The sequence below is a fragment of the Taurulus bubalis genome (assembly GCF_910589615.1).
Source record: "Taurulus bubalis genome assembly, chromosome: 3".
Taxonomy (NCBI): Eukaryota; Metazoa; Chordata; class Actinopteri; order Perciformes; family Cottidae; genus Taurulus; species Taurulus bubalis.
In genome coordinates this window covers 24,241,105-24,261,293 of record NC_136591.1, presented here as the reverse complement: position 1 = coordinate 24,261,293, position 20,189 = coordinate 24,241,105, and the positions used below count along the sequence as shown (strand labels likewise).

The 20,189-nt window shown below is 40.5% G+C and overlaps 1 protein-coding gene across 1 annotated transcript; it reads right to left on the bottom strand.

Annotated features, from left to right (window-relative positions):
* Positions 1-916: 916 nt before the first annotated feature.
* On the bottom strand, positions 917-19,960 carry hbs1l (HBS1-like translational GTPase). Its single transcript, XM_079216333.1, has 18 exons — positions 19,839-19,960; positions 19,165-19,233; positions 18,801-18,920; positions 18,350-18,601; positions 8,762-8,858; positions 8,266-8,510; positions 7,208-7,373; positions 6,668-6,785; positions 5,524-5,670; positions 5,087-5,161; positions 4,828-4,945; positions 3,787-3,855; positions 3,582-3,686; positions 3,032-3,122; positions 2,796-2,904; positions 2,342-2,442; positions 2,082-2,226; positions 917-1,620 (listed from the first exon to the last, which is right to left on the bottom strand). Exons 1-18 carry the CDS (start codon positions 19,879-19,881, stop codon positions 1,609-1,611), a joined length of 2,082 nt encoding a protein of 693 aa, XP_079072459.1. The 5' UTR covers positions 19,882-19,960; the 3' UTR covers positions 917-1,608.
* Positions 19,961-20,189: the final 229 nt, after the last annotated feature.

The window sequence follows — 20,189 nt, the reverse complement described above, 5'->3', positions numbered from 1 at the left end:
GCTCACAGGAGTGCTTTGGCTTACCTATGTAACTATAATGTAGTTTTGTATCCCTCTGAGAACAAGGATTTAAAAGCCAGTTCACTTAAAGGGCCACAAAATAACTCCTTCCGTCACGATGACAATAACTATTGCTTATTGTTAACCAGAGACATAACCTGACACCTTCGTCACACATTGTTAGAGCTAAAAATAGAAAAAGAATAAATAAAAGATCCTACAGCAGAAACCCTCACAAATGCAAAAACACCATGTGGCATTATATGCATCTGTATCGGATGCAATTCTTGTTATTTATCTCAAATTAATGTCCTCCGTACAGAGTGTCTCACCAACAGACCAAGTTGTCTTTTTGTCTCTACTTTACAGACTAGACTACTCAAATAAAATCTAAATTTTATGATACGCCTATTTGATTGACTGCAGACAATAAAAGAAATACAGTCTTTAGATTTATCTCCTTTCACTTTCCATTGACTAGTTATTGTTTATTAAATTGTGATCTCCTCGGATGCACTACTTTAACTTCATCTGTCTTCTTTTTTTGCCAGCTTAACAGTTACGAAAATGCTTAGAAAACTGAAACGGACTTACTTTAAACGTTGTGGGCATTTAAAGTAAGTCAAAATAAATGTTCTCTCTGATACACACTCAATGACAGCGGGATGTGCTTTGTAGTGCTTTCCACTCTCATCAGTGTCAAACCTGACGGGAAATTATCACCTTTCTACTTTTACATTTCAGCGCTTCATTACAGCGCTTCATTACAGCGCTTCATTACAGCGCTTCACACTGCTGAAATCAAAACTCAAAACACATATTACTGAGCTCATGTTCATTTTGCATCGTCTTCCCTCACACCACCTTTCGCAACACATGGAAGAAACAAATGCAGCTTCTTCAACCCTCCTCCTCTTAGCCGAGTCTTTGATGAGAAAAAAAACAGAGATGAGCGCTTCAAAATGCATGTTGGTGCTTTACTGTATAAGTATTTCAAGTATCTGCTGACACAAATGAGAATGATGTCTCTTTATCCAGAGGTTAAAATGAAAGTTTCCCCTTTTTGTTCACAAACTACTTCGGTTAGGCTGGGCCGTGTCCCCTTGATTATGTAGTTAGAGATGAAAACATAGTTATGGTAAAAAATTATATCAAATGTCTTGCCTTCAACTCCCACGCGACATAACATCACATCCTTTCATTTCATCCTTTTCCAGTCAAGATAAATTATCAGCTACGGGTCCTTTAAGAAAAGTACAGTGACATCATGCGCTGTGGAAATTCTCGGCATGGCAAGATTGTTTTATGGAACAGGAATATATTATTGATTCGGCTTAATCGAACAGGGAATTTCGAGAGAAATAAGGTTTTACGAACAAATTAATGGTTCGACAAGGGGCTCCTCAGCGTCTTGCCATGTGGTATCTGGGCAGTTAGTGTTGATCTGGGCAGTCAGGTGGAGCAGCCGGTGGAGAGGGTGGAGCTCTGGTTGGATGAAAGTGGCGCTCCGAGTCCGTGAGGGACATCTCTTGAGGAATTGCACTTTGTCTGCGGCAGCTTGTAGTCTCCAGAGCAAGGTACGACTAGCTCAAACGGTGGAAATGCCCTTCATTTTTTGATCTGTGGCAAGGGAAAAAATAAAAAGGAAACTGACTCGGGACACCTTATCAAAGAGGGAAACTACAATGACTGCCTTCGGCAACCCGTCATGTTGCATCTTACATCAATGTCTATTATCCATTAAGACGTCTGTGTGAAAGGTCACAGTTACCTTTGAACACCAAATTCTAAATCAGTTCAACCCTGAGCCAAATTTGAAAAAATTAAATTGAATTTGCTCAAGGTGTTCCCGAGATATTAAATTCACAAGAATGAAAACACAGACGTGTTTAACAACAGACATATGGACGGAAAACCCGAAAACATAATGCGGCATAAAAACATAATAGCTAATATCATCTCAAACGATTGGTTAAACACACTCAATCTCAATAATAATTACTTCTTAAAGGGTATGTACTGAGATGAATAAGAAATGGCGTAGAGGTAGACAGTAGTAGTGCGAGTGAGGAGCGCTGTACCTCAGTGACAACCCCCGCAGCAATAGTAGAGCCAACGTATCTTAGCATGAATCGGCCCAGCTCCTTGTAGTCTTTGTACAGCTCTAAGGACACCGGCCTCTGGGTTTGGATCTCCACGATGGCGTTCATACCTTTACTCAAACACCTTAATAGGAAAGAAACACACAGGAAGTAATTCCAATGTTCTAATGAAAGAAATGCACACAGTAAGTAATATTAATATTTTTATATATATCAAATGTAATACAATGCACACTCACTTTGGTTTCTTCTTGAGGACCTCGCCGCTGCTCTTGTGTAGAATGCTGATCAGTTTCCTAATGGTGGCTGGCTCACTTACTGTTTGGTAATGCAGCAAAACCTACACGACACACAGACACAGACACACAGAGACACACACACACACACACACACACACACACACACACACACACACACACACACAATGAACCAATATGTGCATATAATTAAACAGTTGTAAGCCTGGACATCCAGGTCACATGCTCCGTGGTTTTAGGCCTCCATCCATGTCTGTCCAAAAAGTAATCACTTCATAATTTTATAAAATTACTGAAATGGCCATAATTAACATATCAACTATTGAGTTATGGCCCCAAACTTTTTTTTGGACCGGACATATAATCATATGTACAGACAACCTGAAAACATAAAGTACGAGTGTGTGTGTGTGTGTGTGTGTGTGTGCGCTCTTACTGGGAAGCCCTGCGTGATGGGGACCTCAATATTGAAAAGAAGGATTCGGGCTCTGAATCGAGTGCAGGCTCGAATAGGCGCCTTGGGCTCACAGAACACACAGCCCACACTGGAAGGAAGCAGTTACCACTAATTATAGAAAGGTGCACAATCCAAACATATGCATAACAAGCATCACCAGTAAATAAGTTAAGAAATAAAAGGACATGTGTGCAAATAATAAATAAAACAGTTACTTGATCTTGATGATGTCCATGCCGGTGACTGTCAGGCTGACATGGTCTCCTGCTGCAGCCCAGTCCAGAGCCTCATCGTGGAGAGTAATACCTGCAGTGTAAATAAATTGAGTGTAATTCCCCCAACTGCCACATGAAGGCAGCGTTTACCACTCACTCACTCAGTGGACCACTTTCAGAGAGGCACAAAAAGGCAAACTCAGGGGCAGGTGTGTTTATAGCTGATGTGTTACTATGTGTTACTTACTCCAGTAAATAGAAGAAAACAAAGAGGTCAAACAAACTAGTTCTTATTCTAAGCACAGCTTAGTGTAGAATCGTGCCTGAGAAAGTATGTTATATTGTAAAATTCTGTATCCTGAGATCATTTCAAATGTTAATAATAAATAGCTTCATGCTCTACTACTGCAGATAACTGCAACAAAAGGGCTTTGATGAGATCTTTTCTCATTGCCAAGAAAAGGCTCTGAAGGACTGTGTGAAAATGAAAAGTCAAGTCCAAAAGTCCGCCACCATGCCAGACGGGCAGCAAAGATACACCCAGGCGTACCTTTGACAGTGCAGGTCTCATTGGGAGGAATCGCCAGTATTCTGTCTCCGGTCTGAACGTAACCAGCCTCAATCTTTCCTGTGACACAGAAGCCTGAACCCTGGTCTGGGAAGAGAATATGTAACATCAGCTTTAACATAGAAAAAGCGAAATGAGTTTAGTCCAACAAATCAAATACGTTGGAAGTATAAGTCAGTGATTTTACCTTTGAACACGTCGGAGACGCACAGTCTGAATGGTTTGTCAACAGATCTCTGAGGAGATTTGAAGGCGTCTTTAGAAAAGGGGGGGGGAAACAGTGGTAAATAATTTTCACTCGTAGAGGAGTAATAATGCTTTAGTTTGTTTACTGGACATTAGTTTAGACGATCAGCACTTTAATCACAAACACAGGGCTGTGTGAAATTGTTATACAAAACTCCAAATCACTATCAATCGTTTCCCTCTTATTTACTAATATTCCACTCTTGTACTTTGAGTATCAAGCATCCACCCCTGTAAGCTTTATGCAGAGTAGTAAAAAGGTCATGTCTGTACTCTGCTTGAATGCAGTCTGGTCTTGAGCTGTAGAGCTGATTGTTGCAGCCAAAAAATGTGACTGGAAAACATATTGAGCAAGCCCTTCATAATTCACTCCTTTGCCGGCCACTGGTATAGTGGCCGGCAAAGGAGTGAATTATGAAGGGCTTGTAGCATTATTTTTGAATGCACATTTTCACTGTTTAAACTTGGAATGTACAGTAACTTATTACAAATGCTATGATCTGTGACTAAGGAAACCACAAAGGTTTTGAAGCCACTTCTCAAGTCTAGTATTTAATACTTAACATTTATTTTGTTAGTTGAAGTTAGCGCTTTGAAAGCACTGAAAGAAAAGTTTTTGGCAGCATTTCCTTTTGGTGCAAACAAATGCTTTTTATGAACGCTTGAATCAAGTGATCACTTTGCCAGCAGTCGGTTGTATTTCATGGCATCACCCCTTTTCAGGAAAACACTTAAGACAGTTAAGTTTTCACTCGTATGATTTCATTCTAGAGAAGAGGATTAAAATGGAATAGACGTCTAGATTGCCACAGATGGGCATTTTAATGCAGTGCAGACAACTTGCGTGAAAACCTAAAAATAACAATAGTTTTTGTTCCCTTGATGAAAACATCAGAAATGCAGCTTGTTATGTTTTTTTACTTTTACGTGTAAAAAGGCAGTAAATGATTTGGGCAGCTTGCACCATGCCAGTGTGCATTACCAATCTGCTCTAGCAGGCTTGGACCAGAGTACCAAGAGGTAAGTTGTGACACTGCACTCCTGGTGGCAAGATTCTCTCCTGACAGGCCGCTAGTGGGGATGTAGAACACGTCTGACTCCTGGAAAGCATATAAACAATGGATCAAACAGAAGCAAAGCTATGGAATACTTATACAGAACCGAATGTATGAAATTAGTTTATACACCGATACTGACTAGCTTAATATTCTAAGATGCCGAGTAACTTGGTGCAAACTCACCTTGAATCCTGCCTGCTTGAGAAAATGGCCAAGCTTGGAAATAATGTCTTTGAAACGGTCTTGTTGCCAGTTTACCTAATGTGTACATACACATAAAAGGAAAAAATACACAGCCAAAAATGTGTCGGTAACATGTCAATGATTATAGGAAACTAAATAATAAAAGTACAATCACATGCACACAAAACACACACATTACAGACACCCCTGGGCTTCTCTCCTGGCAGAATTATTTAGGAGTGTTAAGTCTTGAACTTTCACAAAAAATGATACACCAAGGGTCAAAGGCTGCTTGACTATTTATTTTTATCTAGTGTGTTCATGACGCTTATTATTTTACATATTTTCAGGCGTCAACGGTCAAATCAATCACCCATGTTGTAAATAATACAAAAAAACATCCCCACTTAGTGCCAGTAATGTGCAGCAGCTCTGACCTGATCCATCTTGTTGACAGCTACAGCCAGCTGAGTGACGCCGAGCGAACGCACCAGCAGGGCATGCTCTCTGGTCTGACCACCCGCCTCAAAGCCCGCCTCAAACTCTCCTCGGCTGGCATCCACCACGAGTGTCGCCACGTCGGCCTGGAGAGAGCGAACAGAGGACAGAGATGAGAACCTCTGGTTGAGGCAGATGTGGCCGTTTAACATCACACGCAAACTCAACTTGGTCGGTAATTTAACAACCGAACTCTGATGTTTTAAGACATAATACTTGTAAAACGACACCGCTTTTGTGAGCCTTAAGAGCTGTGTCTGTAGTGCTAAAAACTATTTATAGTCCCATCAAACCATACAATTAGGAACTTTAATGTACAGAGGCTAATAGAGGCACATAAAATAACTTCATACGTTCTTAATTTAAGCTTAAAGTTACGCTTAAAGTGACACATTCATTGTCGTGTTCCAATCGTTTTGGAACAATTATGCATTTAAACCCATGTGAGTTGTTCTCATAGGTGAACTCAGTTAATGCTCTACTTCTATGATAAATATAAGTACAGCATACAAACAGCATGCAATAATATTGTTTGTAGTGTTAAATTAATTAAGTTTATTGGAGATAATTACTTATCAAGCTGATAAATATCATCTTGAGCCTAAAGAGCATGTGACAGATGGCTTTCATTTGCTAGCTGCTGAAACCCCTTAGTCACTACACGATGAGGCTGAACGTGAGGACAGTCATATGGTAAAAAGAGAAATTACATTAGTAACTCAAAACAGACCCAGACACGCACACCCATGCCTGCAAAAACACCTTGTGACACCAACACCCAAAACCACGAAAGTTATTTCAATTCCCGCTGACGGGCGTGGCAAGCGTATAGCAGAGAAGTTAAAAGGAACTCATTTTAATTGTGCGGAGGCTTGTTAACTTAAGAGATGCTTAGTTTCACCGTGAGGCTCAATTAGCTAGCAACTAACTTATATATTCAGAGGTATTGGAAGAATCCTTTATTATTTATGTAATAATTGTAAACAAGTGGGATCATAATCACATACATTATAGAATTGCATGAATTGTGACAGAAACTTTTACGTCCTCTACTACATTAATTCACTTGGATACTTGCTATACCTGTGCAGCTCCTGTGATCATGTTGGGGATGAAGTCTTTGTGTCCTGGCGCATCCATCAGGGTCACCACCTTAGAGTTTGTCTCAAACTTTGTCATGCCCACATCCATAGTCACACCCCTGGAGCAAACAAAAATAAATGAGGGGATTTCTTTTTATGACCCAGTTAAAAATTGCACCCGTGTTTGTATACAATCATTTGTGTAGAAGTTAAACAGAGTGTAAAAAGCCTGTGAATTATTTATTTTTTAATTGACGTGGATGGTGTGCTGATTAGCTGGACTGCCTTATAATGGTAGATCATCATGTAGATTTAAATCCTCAACCAATTTCATTTCAAGAGCAACGTCCTCTGGTGGGCGAGGCGAAGTCATTGATAAGTGAATATGGATTCCCACCCGAGTCACTTTCTGTTTCTGGCGTATTTCGCTTCCGTTTCACTCTGGTAACAACAACAACAACAGAGGCGGCATGTAGGGTAGCAGCAAGTGTCCCCGTCCATCATATTAGTGTTTGGGAGTAGCTTCAACCTCAAAATGTACCTGTCCCTCTCCTCGCCAGTTTCGTCCAGGACCCAAGCATAGGCGAAGGAGGCTTTCCCTGCCTTCTTGGATTCCTGCTCATACTTGTGCATGGTGCGCTGGTTCACGTTGCCCAGCAGATAAAGCAGGTGGCCCATCAGTGTGCTTTTACCCGCATCCACATGACCTGCAGAGAAGAGCAATGGGATAATGCAGACGCGTTAGGGATGTAGACAGAAAGAAACAGAAAGAGAAAAAGAGTGTGGGGGATGATAAGGGAAGGGTTAGGACAGAGGAAGAATGCAACACGAGTGATAAGTCAGGTCGGGGAAGAGAGAAGATAAGATATTGCAAAGGGAAGCCACAGATGGGAGAAGGAAATAAGCAGCAATGCTCAAGTGGAGGGACTGTAGACAGTGATGGGAACAAGGATCAAGGTTTAGAGGGGGTAGAGAGAGGACCGTGGTAAAGCGAGAGGTTTCACAGGCTGTGGGAAACTACAATCATCTGCACTTATGAAACTACCAAGTCACTTTTTCTGCTGTAACTGAGAATGAGAAAACATGATCAAGCAACTGCACTGGTCTGCAGTTCAACACATTCACTACTATTAAACTCAGACTTGTGCATAAAACAGGCAGATTAAAGTGTTAAAGTGACAGTCCGTACAACTTTGTAAGAACAAACCGTGTACATTTAATAATTCAAGTCTGTGATGAAAAAATTGGCCTTTTCTCTTTTTCTTATATTGAGATTTATATGTGAATTTATTGGAGGAAGTTCAAGAATAGTTCCTGAAAGAAAGAACTCCCAAAATGTTATTACTGTATTTGTAAATATGTAAGAGTTCCTCCACATTATTCTCTCGCTGTAGTTTTTAATGCATCAGCCTTTTTTTTTATGTTACTGTACACTGCTCAATAAATAAAGAAAAAGAGAATTTCCTCTGGTAAGACATTATTTTTCATCTTATTTAATGCAGAATGGCCTTTTCTATCCCTGGTTATAATGCTGATCCCTTAATTTGCTATTAACTGGAGTCAAATTTTAATTAATGAATTGATGTATTTTCTTCCTACCTATAACCACCAAATTTAACAAAGGTTTTCCCCCCTGCCTCTTCTCCAGTTCAACTTTTATATTGATCGACTGCCGGGCCTTTCCAGAGGATCGGCCCGGGGTGGGAACCGAGGAGGGCTCTTCTCCATTTGACCCTTTGGACGGAGTCTCGGGACGCCTGGACGTGGCCTCTGAGGCCGAGGTGGCGTTTTCAGGGTTTCCGCCGCGGTGTCCCGAAGCAGCGGCAACGCCGTTCGGCCCTGTGCTGAGGAGAGAACACGGATGAGTTTCATCACGGTGGAACACAACTCCTCTCTGCACAGATGGTAATCGTGCCAGTATGCATCTTCCAAAATCATTAGTGCCGATATATTCGTCAACAAGAAAGTTGCATATCTAGACTAGTTATCACACACAGCTCAGCCCTTACAACTTTTCATTTGAAATAAAACTAGCATTTTGCAAAAGATGAAATGATTTACAATGGAAATTGACAGTGGCATGCGTGTCAGGTACCTGGGAACATCAAAGCCCATGGTCTGCTTCTTGCCAGAGATGGTCATACGTGCCACTTTGGGAACCACTTCAGAGTCCAGTTTATCTCTGCTCTTAGCTACAGGGAAGAGAGGAACACAACTGTACACCTCCTCACAAACCAAGACAATCATGATGAAGCACTGCAGAATATACATATGAAATGAGGAACATTTTCCATTTTTTTTCCTCTTTAAAAAAAGGGCAGAGGTAACCTTCATCGCATAAATGATTTATACAAATTGGTGACAGTCACTATCACCTTTCGTAACCATGATAAGACTGAAGGGTTTCATAGTAACATAAAGTACATGGTAATATTCCATAACAATAAGATTGCTTATACAGCAATGTATGGCATTGTGGTGTTGATTGAGACATCCAGAGGATATTAGTGCAATAATGGCAGTTTATGACTATTATCATGGTCATAGACATGTTTTACTGTCATAGAAACTATGTATCCTGAAGTGTGATCATGTGCTGCAATCCGTTGCTCTCTGAGCATCAATCTATCTGACTGATAGTCCATATTCTGCAGCAGTGAGACTTGTTGAGGTCATTGCTTGCTCATCCCAGTCCCAAATGGCCACCAGTCCCAGTCATCTCAACCTGCTACTGATTCATTTAGACTGGGCTGCACAGCCAAGCCAACTGCACCCTATGTGCATCTGTGTGCATGTGTGGGTAAGAGACATCCTGGTTCAGAGAGGGTTAATATCAGAAGTGGCCGTTGCCTCCCATCACGTAAATAGAGCAGTGTGACGGAGCATTTCGCAGAATGAATCTTCTGAAAAGGTGTCACTTGATCAAAGTGCAGGGCTGGAGGTGAATGTATATTATGGCACACGTAGATGCATTAAGAAACATCCACAGCATACCCCAAACTCCCACACAGTGTCCGAACAATAGAACATTGAGGTCCTTGATCAAGAAAGAAAAGCAAGAAAAATACTGCTCATAAGTGTGTTTCCTTTTGATTTGTCTTTAAAGATTTTTTTAAGGTTTACAAATGTACTTTCTTCATTTTACAACTTTGGTTAAGCATGCAATTAAGAAAGCATACTAAACCCTTGTGTGCTCCTGTATGCTTTATGAGGCTTATTCATCATAAAAAAAATACCCTGAGAGAAAATGAGAGGAAAGGATGTGTGATTCAACTGAATTATTAATGGACTTTCTCTCACAAAGCATTCTCTGAATGACTGGCTCTGCATTAGAGAAAAAGTCCCTCTCATTCTGAAACACCGATTCACAAGTGAGGCAGCTACCTGCAACCTGAAAAGGCTGTTTTCTTTTTAAAATAATGAAATTTGCATGCCGTTTGATCCAACACATTGATCCGTATCCATTCAAAAGTTGGGAAAAGTGGAAAAGCTAGCAATTTAAAAAGATTACAGCAGAAAAGGCACCTTAAAAACAGTTGTATATCTGTAACACCACTGTCATCACTGAAATCTGCACCATTTGTATGTTTTCTGTCCTGCAGTGAGTGGCAACATGAGACAGCAAAAGAACTCTGGGGAATTTTGGTTCTCTCTGCAAGCGGCTGGGGGCTTTTCATGTCCTTATTCCAGTGACGTGGAGGTTTCTACCACCTGTGTGAAACAGGACACCAGCCAGCTTGAAAAATACTGGTATAAAACAGCTGTGAAACAATATATCCAATTAGATCAGATCAAAACTAGGATCAGCCAATTAAACCTACGCTCTCTCAAAGTGCATAAGTACATGAAGGTTGTATTTTAAATTTAAAAAAAAAAATTATCTTCACCTTTATCTTAACCTGGGGTGCGTAATAAAACAACCCAGTTTCTAACTATACCGGACATGTTGCTCTCAACACTGTAATACCTTTGCAAACAACCGACTTGCCAGATTACTCTTTTTGGGCAGGCCCGGGGGCCACAATACAGTGCAATCAGGCTCTGAGGCTTAGAGCAGGATCTCTTTACACTGTTTGGAGTGGCAGGTAAACAGTTGGTGTCCTCCCATCCAGGATTTATCTGGAATAGGGGACCCATGCAGCGACGATGAGTGAGTGAGTCATCTCTACACCTTGGCCCGAGGGCCCAACTGAGCACAGGATAAGAGGAGTCCGACCAGGATATGCAAATATCAACCTCCCCCCACCCATCCAAATACGCAAGCAAAAGTAAAATAACAAGGGTTGAACGAAAAGGTAATGGGGTGACAGAAAGGCCCACTGGGCAAGGTGCTTGTTCAAGTGATAGTAAGATGTCAAAGAGAGATATAGAGGTAGATGAGAGAAATTTAGTCCGACGCTATCCCTTTAAAAGCACAACACTCCCAAAAATATTTGATAAACAAATTAATTGCTTTGGTGGTAATAGCAAAATATATATATATATATATAAAAAGTTGTATTAAATATTGATAATGAGAATCCCTACCACTTGAGGCCGCTAAAGGCTGTACAAGATTATGTTTGATTTCACTCAAATCATCATAGGAGGGAAAACACATTTTAACTGATTTGACTTTTGTATCTGCGTCTGGATCAATATGTCTATAAAGGTTTAGGATCTCAGATTAGTTTTGTCTGGCTCTGGCTGAAACTTCAAGGAACAAAGTGAATACTGTGTCCTACATAAAGTGATGTTCACCAGTGAGCACTGCTACCTGGCAGGGTACACGTTTGGGATTAAAACCCAGTGAACTCACCCATTTCTGCTTTGATGGATACACCAAAAAGAGTTGAACTTAATTCACATTTGGGAGAAAAAAAAGTCGCAGAAGATATGAATGAAAATGAATAGGAAGGAAATGAGAACCCATCTGAGTTTCAAAATGACTTACTCGCACAAACACAATGTGGGCACGACGACTCAACATTTCATAGAATTACAGCTATAAAGAAGTCTCTTCGTTCACGACAGATACCCAGGAGAACATAATCTTTTTTTTCATACCAACCACCTGAGAACTCGCACCTTGTGCTGACTGATACAAAAAAAATAGTAGGACGCATGTCTCTGACCTACAGCACGATAACTATGATAATGATTTATATTTGTTTAATCAAAATATATAAAACACACAGTATAGGTGGTCATCATAAGTGAAGCAAAAAATAAAAAAATGTATAAGGTGTTATAATGTTCTTAAGAATTATACAGTGCTGTATGCAGATTATAACACATTATAAGTATGGTTTTCATTATAGAGATGGACGTCATAGAAAGTGCTACTGAAAGTTCTAGTCGCTGTATTTGTTCATGTCATACAAAAGGGTTTAACCTGAGCCAGCCGATACAATGATAGCAATCTTGCTTACTAGTTAGTGGAATACAGCTTTTAAGAAAGCAAAATAAAATATTCTTCTATGTTTTTAAACGTACTGGAATCGGGTTATATCGGACAATACGCAAGTTCAGGTATTGGATGGCAAGATGGACAAAAAGTGTTCAGTGAGAAAAGCCTGGCACACAGGATGAGTTTCATTTCAGGGGCTCAAAACTATTTGACCATGCTGTGAAACGAGTTAGTCGCTTTCCCGCGCTGCCTGTTAGTCGTACTGTTGTGCAAAGTTGAAAGGATAGTCATGCATTGTCATGAGCACACTGTTCATCATGTCTGCATCAAGCCAAGTGGTGTCTCTACACATGCTAGATGTTCAAATTAAAGCCATGCGACAATTAGGTATGTCAATGATTCATCGTTCATTTATTTATATACACATATAGTAGCATTTATTAATAATAAAAAAAACTGTACACACTACACTGCCATGTTCACAGCTAACATTACGGTTAACTTCATACTCAGAGGGGGGAGGGAGGGAAGGAGCAGACTACTACAGCCGAATCAGAATGAAAGTCCACTTGAAGATAACTCGTCATGTACACTTAGCGTCCAACTTGAGAAAGCAACATGCAAAACAAACGTGCAAATTCTACGATACAGATCGGTACCAAGCTGATCCAACAACATCCACGGTTTAGACTCATGACTGAATATCCCTCTTCAGACGAGACGTTTCTTCACTGCCATTAAAAACATTGGCGTCATAGCAAGATTTTTTTTTTAATTCAGGCTGCACAAGCACAACATTTAGATAATAAACAAACCAGATTGATGTATACGGTGTGTACGACTTCTGCAAACGGTCACATCACTGCTTTACATGCGTGTTTAGAAGCATACGGGCCATCAGCCTCTCTATAAGTGAACTCTTGTATTTCTTGCAACAAGAACGCAACTTTCCATTTGAATAAGGAATCATATTTCTTTCTTAGGCGTGTTTTTTTTTCCTGTAAACAAATCACACCACAACAAAAGCAGTGGTATTGATAGCACGTCAATCCAAACGCACCAGCATTCTTTTGACCACTTGTGAGTAAAATGGTATTTTCCAGCATTTGCACCACATCACTAAAACGCTACGTTTGTGCAACACGAACGCCTTGCAGAACTGCAGAGCCTGTGAAGACACAAAATGATTTGATCTGTCAAAGCCTTTGACAAAGCTGTGAAAGTCAAGAGACGTGATCAGATTTTCCTACGTAGGTGGTGAGTGAGACACACAGAGAGTGAGACGATCGGCTGAGAAGCCGACTCTGTGACATTTTCTCCAACAGTGCAGCTTCCTGCTCAAACCCACACACTGGCCCGCCTCAAGAGAAAAAGGATAAAACATTTGCCGGACAAACCCACTTGTTAATAAGACTTATTCAAAACATGCTGTACCGTGATACATATCTTCACTCACACAACATCCCTTCTAAGACCATATTATTTCCAAACACCACAATGCTCACAGGACTCCAGGTACACTGAGAAACCTGTTTGACTTCTAATGTTTGACTTGTCATTATTACCACGATCTGCTCCTCATTGACTATCTTTTCCCTCAGGCTCGCCAGTCTGTTTGCCACCCTGAGGGTTTTCCTTTCACTCAGCTCTCTGCACCTGTGTAACGTTTACACAAATCTAGCCAAAAAACCTTCCACTTCATTCAAACATCATTCTCACATGTATGACAACAATGAGGCAGTGCAGGAAAATGACTGAACCGTATGGAACGTTTGATATCAGCCCTGATCATCTCCTTCCGTCTCGTAACTATAAACACAGACCAGTGTCCTGATGACAGCAGTAAGAAGTTTAGGCGGCAGGTTATTAGGGCGAACGAGACTGCATACAACAGTGATGTTATCTCCCAACCATTGAACCAGTTCCTGTCCAATCTAAAGGCTTAAACATACCCATCGATTTCCCATCTTTAAGGGAAAGTTTCTCCATTCAAACCAATACTAATGACTCAAACTAAACATGACAGATGCCTCAACACACTCTGGTCTAACCTAAAAAAAAAAAAAAAGAAGAAGCATTCAATAGAGATACATAATGCAGTTTTCTTTCTAAATAATTCCATTTTTTGTTTTAATCAACATGCCTTCCATTTAACTCCTTAATATTATTACCTTAATGCCAATAGTTAATCCTTCAATATCGACTTGCTACTGTACAGACATTCATGTTCTACTCAAATTTTAAATCAAAATAGGGAATAGAGCACTGTTTTAGTAGAATTAATTCCCTACAACAATGCAAATTTGTACACCCACAAACACAACCAGAGAGACACAGGTGCATTCAGAGAACATACATTCAGTCATTTTTATTTCAGAATTGACAAAATAAGCTCTGACGGAGTGTCATGACACACCCACTGGTAATCAAACGCATTTGTACATCCTTAAGTTAAAAGCTTGTAAGAGCAAGAAAACCCCCTTAATACCTCAAGTCTGAAGGCATTCATTTTGTTATAATTCAGTGCAGTCTTTATTTACAGTGCTTGCCTTCATAGTAAACTCATATCAAACATTAAAAGTATTCACTTGTCTGTGTGTGTGCGCGTGTGCATGTTTCGGAGCATGCACTTGCATGCGTTTGTTCTTGCTCCCCCATGGGAAAATCTCCAGGTGTCCTCAAAACCAAAATGTCTACCCCATGATCTCAAACACAGGCAGCAATAAACCAGAACAATGGTTAACTGATCCATATTCCAATAGCTGCAGCACACCTGCAAACAAAATCAACCTCTTTTTGTTTTGAGGGTTCATGCAGATCAAAAGCAGAAAAGAGGCCATACAGAAAGAGATACACTTTAAATGTTCCCTGGCTTAGATTAAACTACTTTTACTCTTTGCAAAACAATGACAATAAAAAAAGCCAATGGCCATCTAAGCATAGAAAAATAAGACTCAAATTTAAAAAAGGTAGAAAAAATAACTACAGTAAATGAGAACTTTTAAAAGTTCTTAAAATACAATTTGTCCTTTGAAACTTAGCTGTGATTATTTTCAAGCTACGAGTATAAGTATTTTCTTCTGCTTGACCTAAAACATCACTTATGTGCACGTAGTATCAACTTAAGACCTTTTGCATGCCGGTATAAAAAAAGAAATGCATAAATGCTGTAGTAATACGGTTTCTAGCAGAGTTTCTCTCTCAGCAGTGAGTATGTTGGTCCAAAAGTTTCTTTACTCCACATAACGGATTGTGGGACAAATTTAAAAAAAATGTATGATGAGTGCTGCATCTCTTTGAGGTGAGTTCAGTTGGTGGAGGAAAAGCCACCAACCTGGACAAAGCTGAATTCATTGCATTATTATTAATTAAGCAATTTGTTTCCGCTCGTCTACCTGGTGAAAGCTTTTTGCTGATTAGCACGGACGATGTCGTCAGGTGAAGGGGCGTCGAAGCGGAATGGTACAATTGGCGAGAGCGGTGTCTGCTGCTCTTGAGATTTATCTTGTGATTCACGCAGGAAAGTCTGGTAACTACTTCCCGTCTTCTGACCTCTTAATTTTCCCTTTAATGTATTCCTCATCCTTTTCTGTTGTCTGTGGCTCTGAATTGACATAGTGACCGCAAATATTGATGGTCGTGCAAAAACGGAAGAATCCAGCCCCACGTCAACTGAATTTGGAGAAGGCAGTGAGAGGAGGTCGTTGTCAAAATGACACGGGCCCGCTCCATCTGACTGGGCCATGAGTGCACTCAAATCAATAGTCTGCTTCAGTTTAGGTGACCTGATGTTTTGGTGGTATGGTTTGTGGTCGAGCTTACACTTGGTCCTACCCTCTTGAGTACTTTCTGCTAAGACACCAGCCCTCTCAGGTTTTTCTGGTAAGAGGAGCGAGGTGAGGGAGTACTGTGACCCATTTGAGGTGGTTGAGGTTTCGCCTTTGTGTTCAGATGCCAATTGTGACAAAGAGAGCAGCTCAGAGATGCCAGGTGGTTGTTTCAGTGTATTTGCTGGAGATTCAACGCTTACGGGTTTAGGGAAAGTTAAGGAACTGTTGGGTTGATGATGCAGGGCCAGCTGAGACAATGAGACAGTTCCAGAGAGGCATGCATGGGTATTGTTGGTTGGTTTAGAAAAGGTGAGTGTATTTGCTGGTTGTTCGGTGCTTTGTGACCGCGATTGAATGTGCGTATTCCTGCTTTGGTGCTGTGAAGCGAGACCAGACAGCGAGAATGTTTGTGCTGGTGCAGCCATCCCCTGATACGTCACAGAAGGGATGCTGCTTTGGGGAGTGTGAGAGGAGTTACTGAAGGTTGGGCTGCGGTTTGAATGTTCCTGCATTAAATCAGCCAATGATGGGCTTCCCTTAGGATCATCCATTGTGGCTTTGCTGCCAGTCCCAATTGCCACCGAGTGCTGATTGCACAATAGGACAGAACTGAGACTTCCAAACCCAAGAGGAGCAGCCAGAGAAGAGCTTGCAGTTGGTATCTTGGGGTTGTTTAGTGAAAAACTACTGAGTGAAACTGGGATGAGGGGGGGAGCCGAGCTGTGAGATGCCGATGTCATGCTTAAAGACGCCAACGTTCCCAATGAAAGACTATTCTGGCTCGGCATAATGGACAGTGGGAAAGTAGGTCCCATGGTGAGGGCACTTAAAGAGTGAACACCCAAACCTTGCCCTGTGTCAACTGCTCCTGTCGCTTTACTCTTCTGCTTATGCTCAAACATGAGCTCTGCAAGATTGGCACTACAACCAACACCTGGACCACTGTTTTGATGGACACATTTTTGATTTTTAGAGCTGCTAACCACCGGGTCAGCCTTGTGTTGCAATAAGAGGTGACTCAAGTTTGGTGCACTTGTTTGCACACGCGGTTGTGTGTGTTTGCACCAATCAGTCTGGGGTTCATGTGCATTGGATGTAATGTCTTTGTGAGAAGCAGACAAGCAGGCTCCTTACCTTACAAAAGCCAATTGCAGTTGCCAAAGAGGAGAGACACGAGGACCACAGAACAGAAGTCAGATGAATCGTACCATAAACAAAAAGGGAAAAGAACAGAAAGAAGGCACTTTGTTAAACACTTGCATGGCTAAAATGTGACAGTCATACACGGGAGCGTTCATGTACACAATACTAATAAAAATTAAACATGGTGTTTTGATCAAGTATCTTCAGAAGAATCCACAGGCATTCAGTCAAAAATATCACGATACAATATAGGATATCATCAGTTTCACCATCAACCATCAGACCATTCAACAGTCTGTTCTTATTTATTATTCCAATTCTTAAGCAAGACTAGGCTCTTAAGCATGTTTAATAGTAATGCTTTAAAAAGGCAGGGTTGGTAATCTTCTTCAAAGTCCTTCTTTTATATTTTGGTGGAAATCATTACATCCTGAAAAGTCATGTATCTGTGGCAAGACTGTAATAAGCCTGTCCAATCATTTCGTTGGCCCCAAATGTAATGAAAGGACGGGCTACCTGCCTGTCGATCAACCTGCCTGCCTGCACATATGCTGCCCATGCGGTCATTGCTAGTCACTGGAGTCTTTCACACGTTGCTAGCTTAACAGCTATGAGTACTAACAATAGCCATATTTGTTGTATATATTTGGAGGGAGGCCTAAAGGGACAGGCTGTCAGTCTTGCAGGCTTTCTTGCTAGATTAGTGCTGCTAGCTACCTTGATTGGATAAGAGTTGGCAACACTTTTTTCATTTGGATAAATGTTTTGAAACTAGCGTACTCTTGCTAGTCTTTCAAGGTTACCAACCTTGCCCTGTGTTTTCTTTTATTGGTTACAATAATAGCGGCATTCTCTGCGTGACTCATTTCTACATTTGTATTATAATTCTTAATTATATGAATGTAAGAATTGTATTTTAGATCACAAATGCTCAAATGTGGCACCTTCAAATATTTTGACTGGCAGAGAACTACTTCTAATTATGGATCAAATGATACAAATAGACTATAGGCCTTATTTTGAACACTGGTACCAGTCAGTATTTGTTATATCAGGGAATCGAGTACTGTCTCTTTAAAAAGGAAACTAGATCAATCACTTGCTACATGACAAGAAAAAATTAACTGTGAGATATCTCAATCAATCTCAAACCATTTTAAGATCCTGTGCTTTGTTTGGCAAATAACTGGGAAAATGCTAAAATGCCACAAATAACCTCTCAAATATAGAACTAAAGTGGATCAGTTAAGAACATTAATTTGTAATACATTTTATCCCACAACCAATACAATTATCATAATTTGATCCAGTCAAGGCGTACCTTTCTCAGCCACGGCCTCTGGTTTGGTTCTTTGTGGAAGTGGCACTTTCTCCTGGCTAACTCTTGATACCGTAGCCGTCTCTTCGCTGGTACTTTTGGTAAGTTGGGCTGTCTTGGCGTCTTCAGACAGGACGGCATCCAGTGCCTTCTGTGGGTCGAATCCACATCTTATGGCGGCCTGGGTCAGGACTGAGTCATGCACTGCATCTCCCAGCACAGTTCGCATATGGTCCAAACAGGAATACAGCTTGGCTATAAAATACAACACATAAGTCGTACACATACATTTTATTTGTATTTCAGAAAGAATTACAAATTTAACAAAGAACAATAACTTTTCAACAGGATCTTCAATGCACATTAATTTTCAAACACAAATATCAAAAGTAAAGGTCTAAAGATCTCCATAATTTATCACTCGCATACCATTGCGTGGCATTCGTAATATTACCTTGGTCGAGAGGGTCAAGGTTGATGGTAGGGGACATGGGTACATCATCTTCATATTCTCCCTCTTCTAAAGGCTCCTTTGGTGCTTGCCTCTCTTGACGCGAGTAGATGAACTGATTTGCTGTATAAACCACAAACATCTTTACTTATTGATTTAAAACTAGAAGATGTGATATCTCATGTATTCTGTATAATTTAAATCAATGCTGGATTGAGTATCACAATAAAACAATTCTGCTGTAAATTGGCAGCTATTGTTATCCATGGCGAAAATATGAAACAAAGTTCTCACAGATTAACATTGTCTATGTATTACCAAACATATGTTCTTGTTGACCAACACTATTTCATTCACTGATACCAACCTGTTCCTGGTGATATACAGCAGTAATCATCATCCACAGACTGTCCATACACGTCATCATCGTCAAAGTCTAGAAAGAAATATATACAATTAAGGTTCAATTGTTTTTTTCATTTCTCTACTTCATATAAACCTACACATATAACAGCTAATGGAGTTAACGTGCTTAGAAACAGCGGTCAGTCATTTTGCCTCGTCAGCAAATTGTACATAATGCATAATGTTATGCAATTTATTTACTGTACATTTTAGAAATTGGGATCTTTACTTAGTTAATACGCTCAGTAGACGTCTGTATACCATATCCACCAATGTATTAGAAGCTCGTAACATTTTTATGAAAACACTGTGAAGTTAGCACGCTAGCTAGGTAGCTGGCGTTAGCTTAGGTTAACACACAGGTTATTAACGTTAGTTATTGTAATATCCCATCAAGTCATAATTTTACCCTGAAAAGCTTCGGCGTATAGGTAGATAACAGTATTACAGCACAACTCATATTGTGACAGACAGCAACGTTATCTTCCAGCTGAACCAGCTAGCGTCCGCTGCTAAAGCTACAATCAACAACAGTGTTTTTTGATTAGCTTAGCGGCTAACGTGAACGAGTTTGTCGGTTTGAGGCCTCGCTGAGGAGCTTAAACATTCATCGACGCCTTGTTCGGGCTCATCTACCTTCATCGTAGTTGTAACCTCGGACATTTCGGTGCCGAGACATTTTGCTTCAAGTGTCTTCTCGGCTCCAGCGTAAATGTGTTTTCGGCTCACAGACAGTTGGGGCATGTGTCTCACTGTCCGACTGCCATTGCTGCTGCTGCTGCTGCTGTGAGAATTAACTACCAGCAACGTGAGGCAGATCAGGTGGGATTCTCCAGCCTCGGATATAGATAAAAAATAAATCAGAACGTTTTCAAAAGTCGCTATATTTGTGTCTTTGTTGGGATGTTAAACAATCTAGCGGTTAAAAATAAAATCTAAAAACTTCCTTTCAGACAAGTTTTTTTCTGGCTGACGTAACTTCCTGTT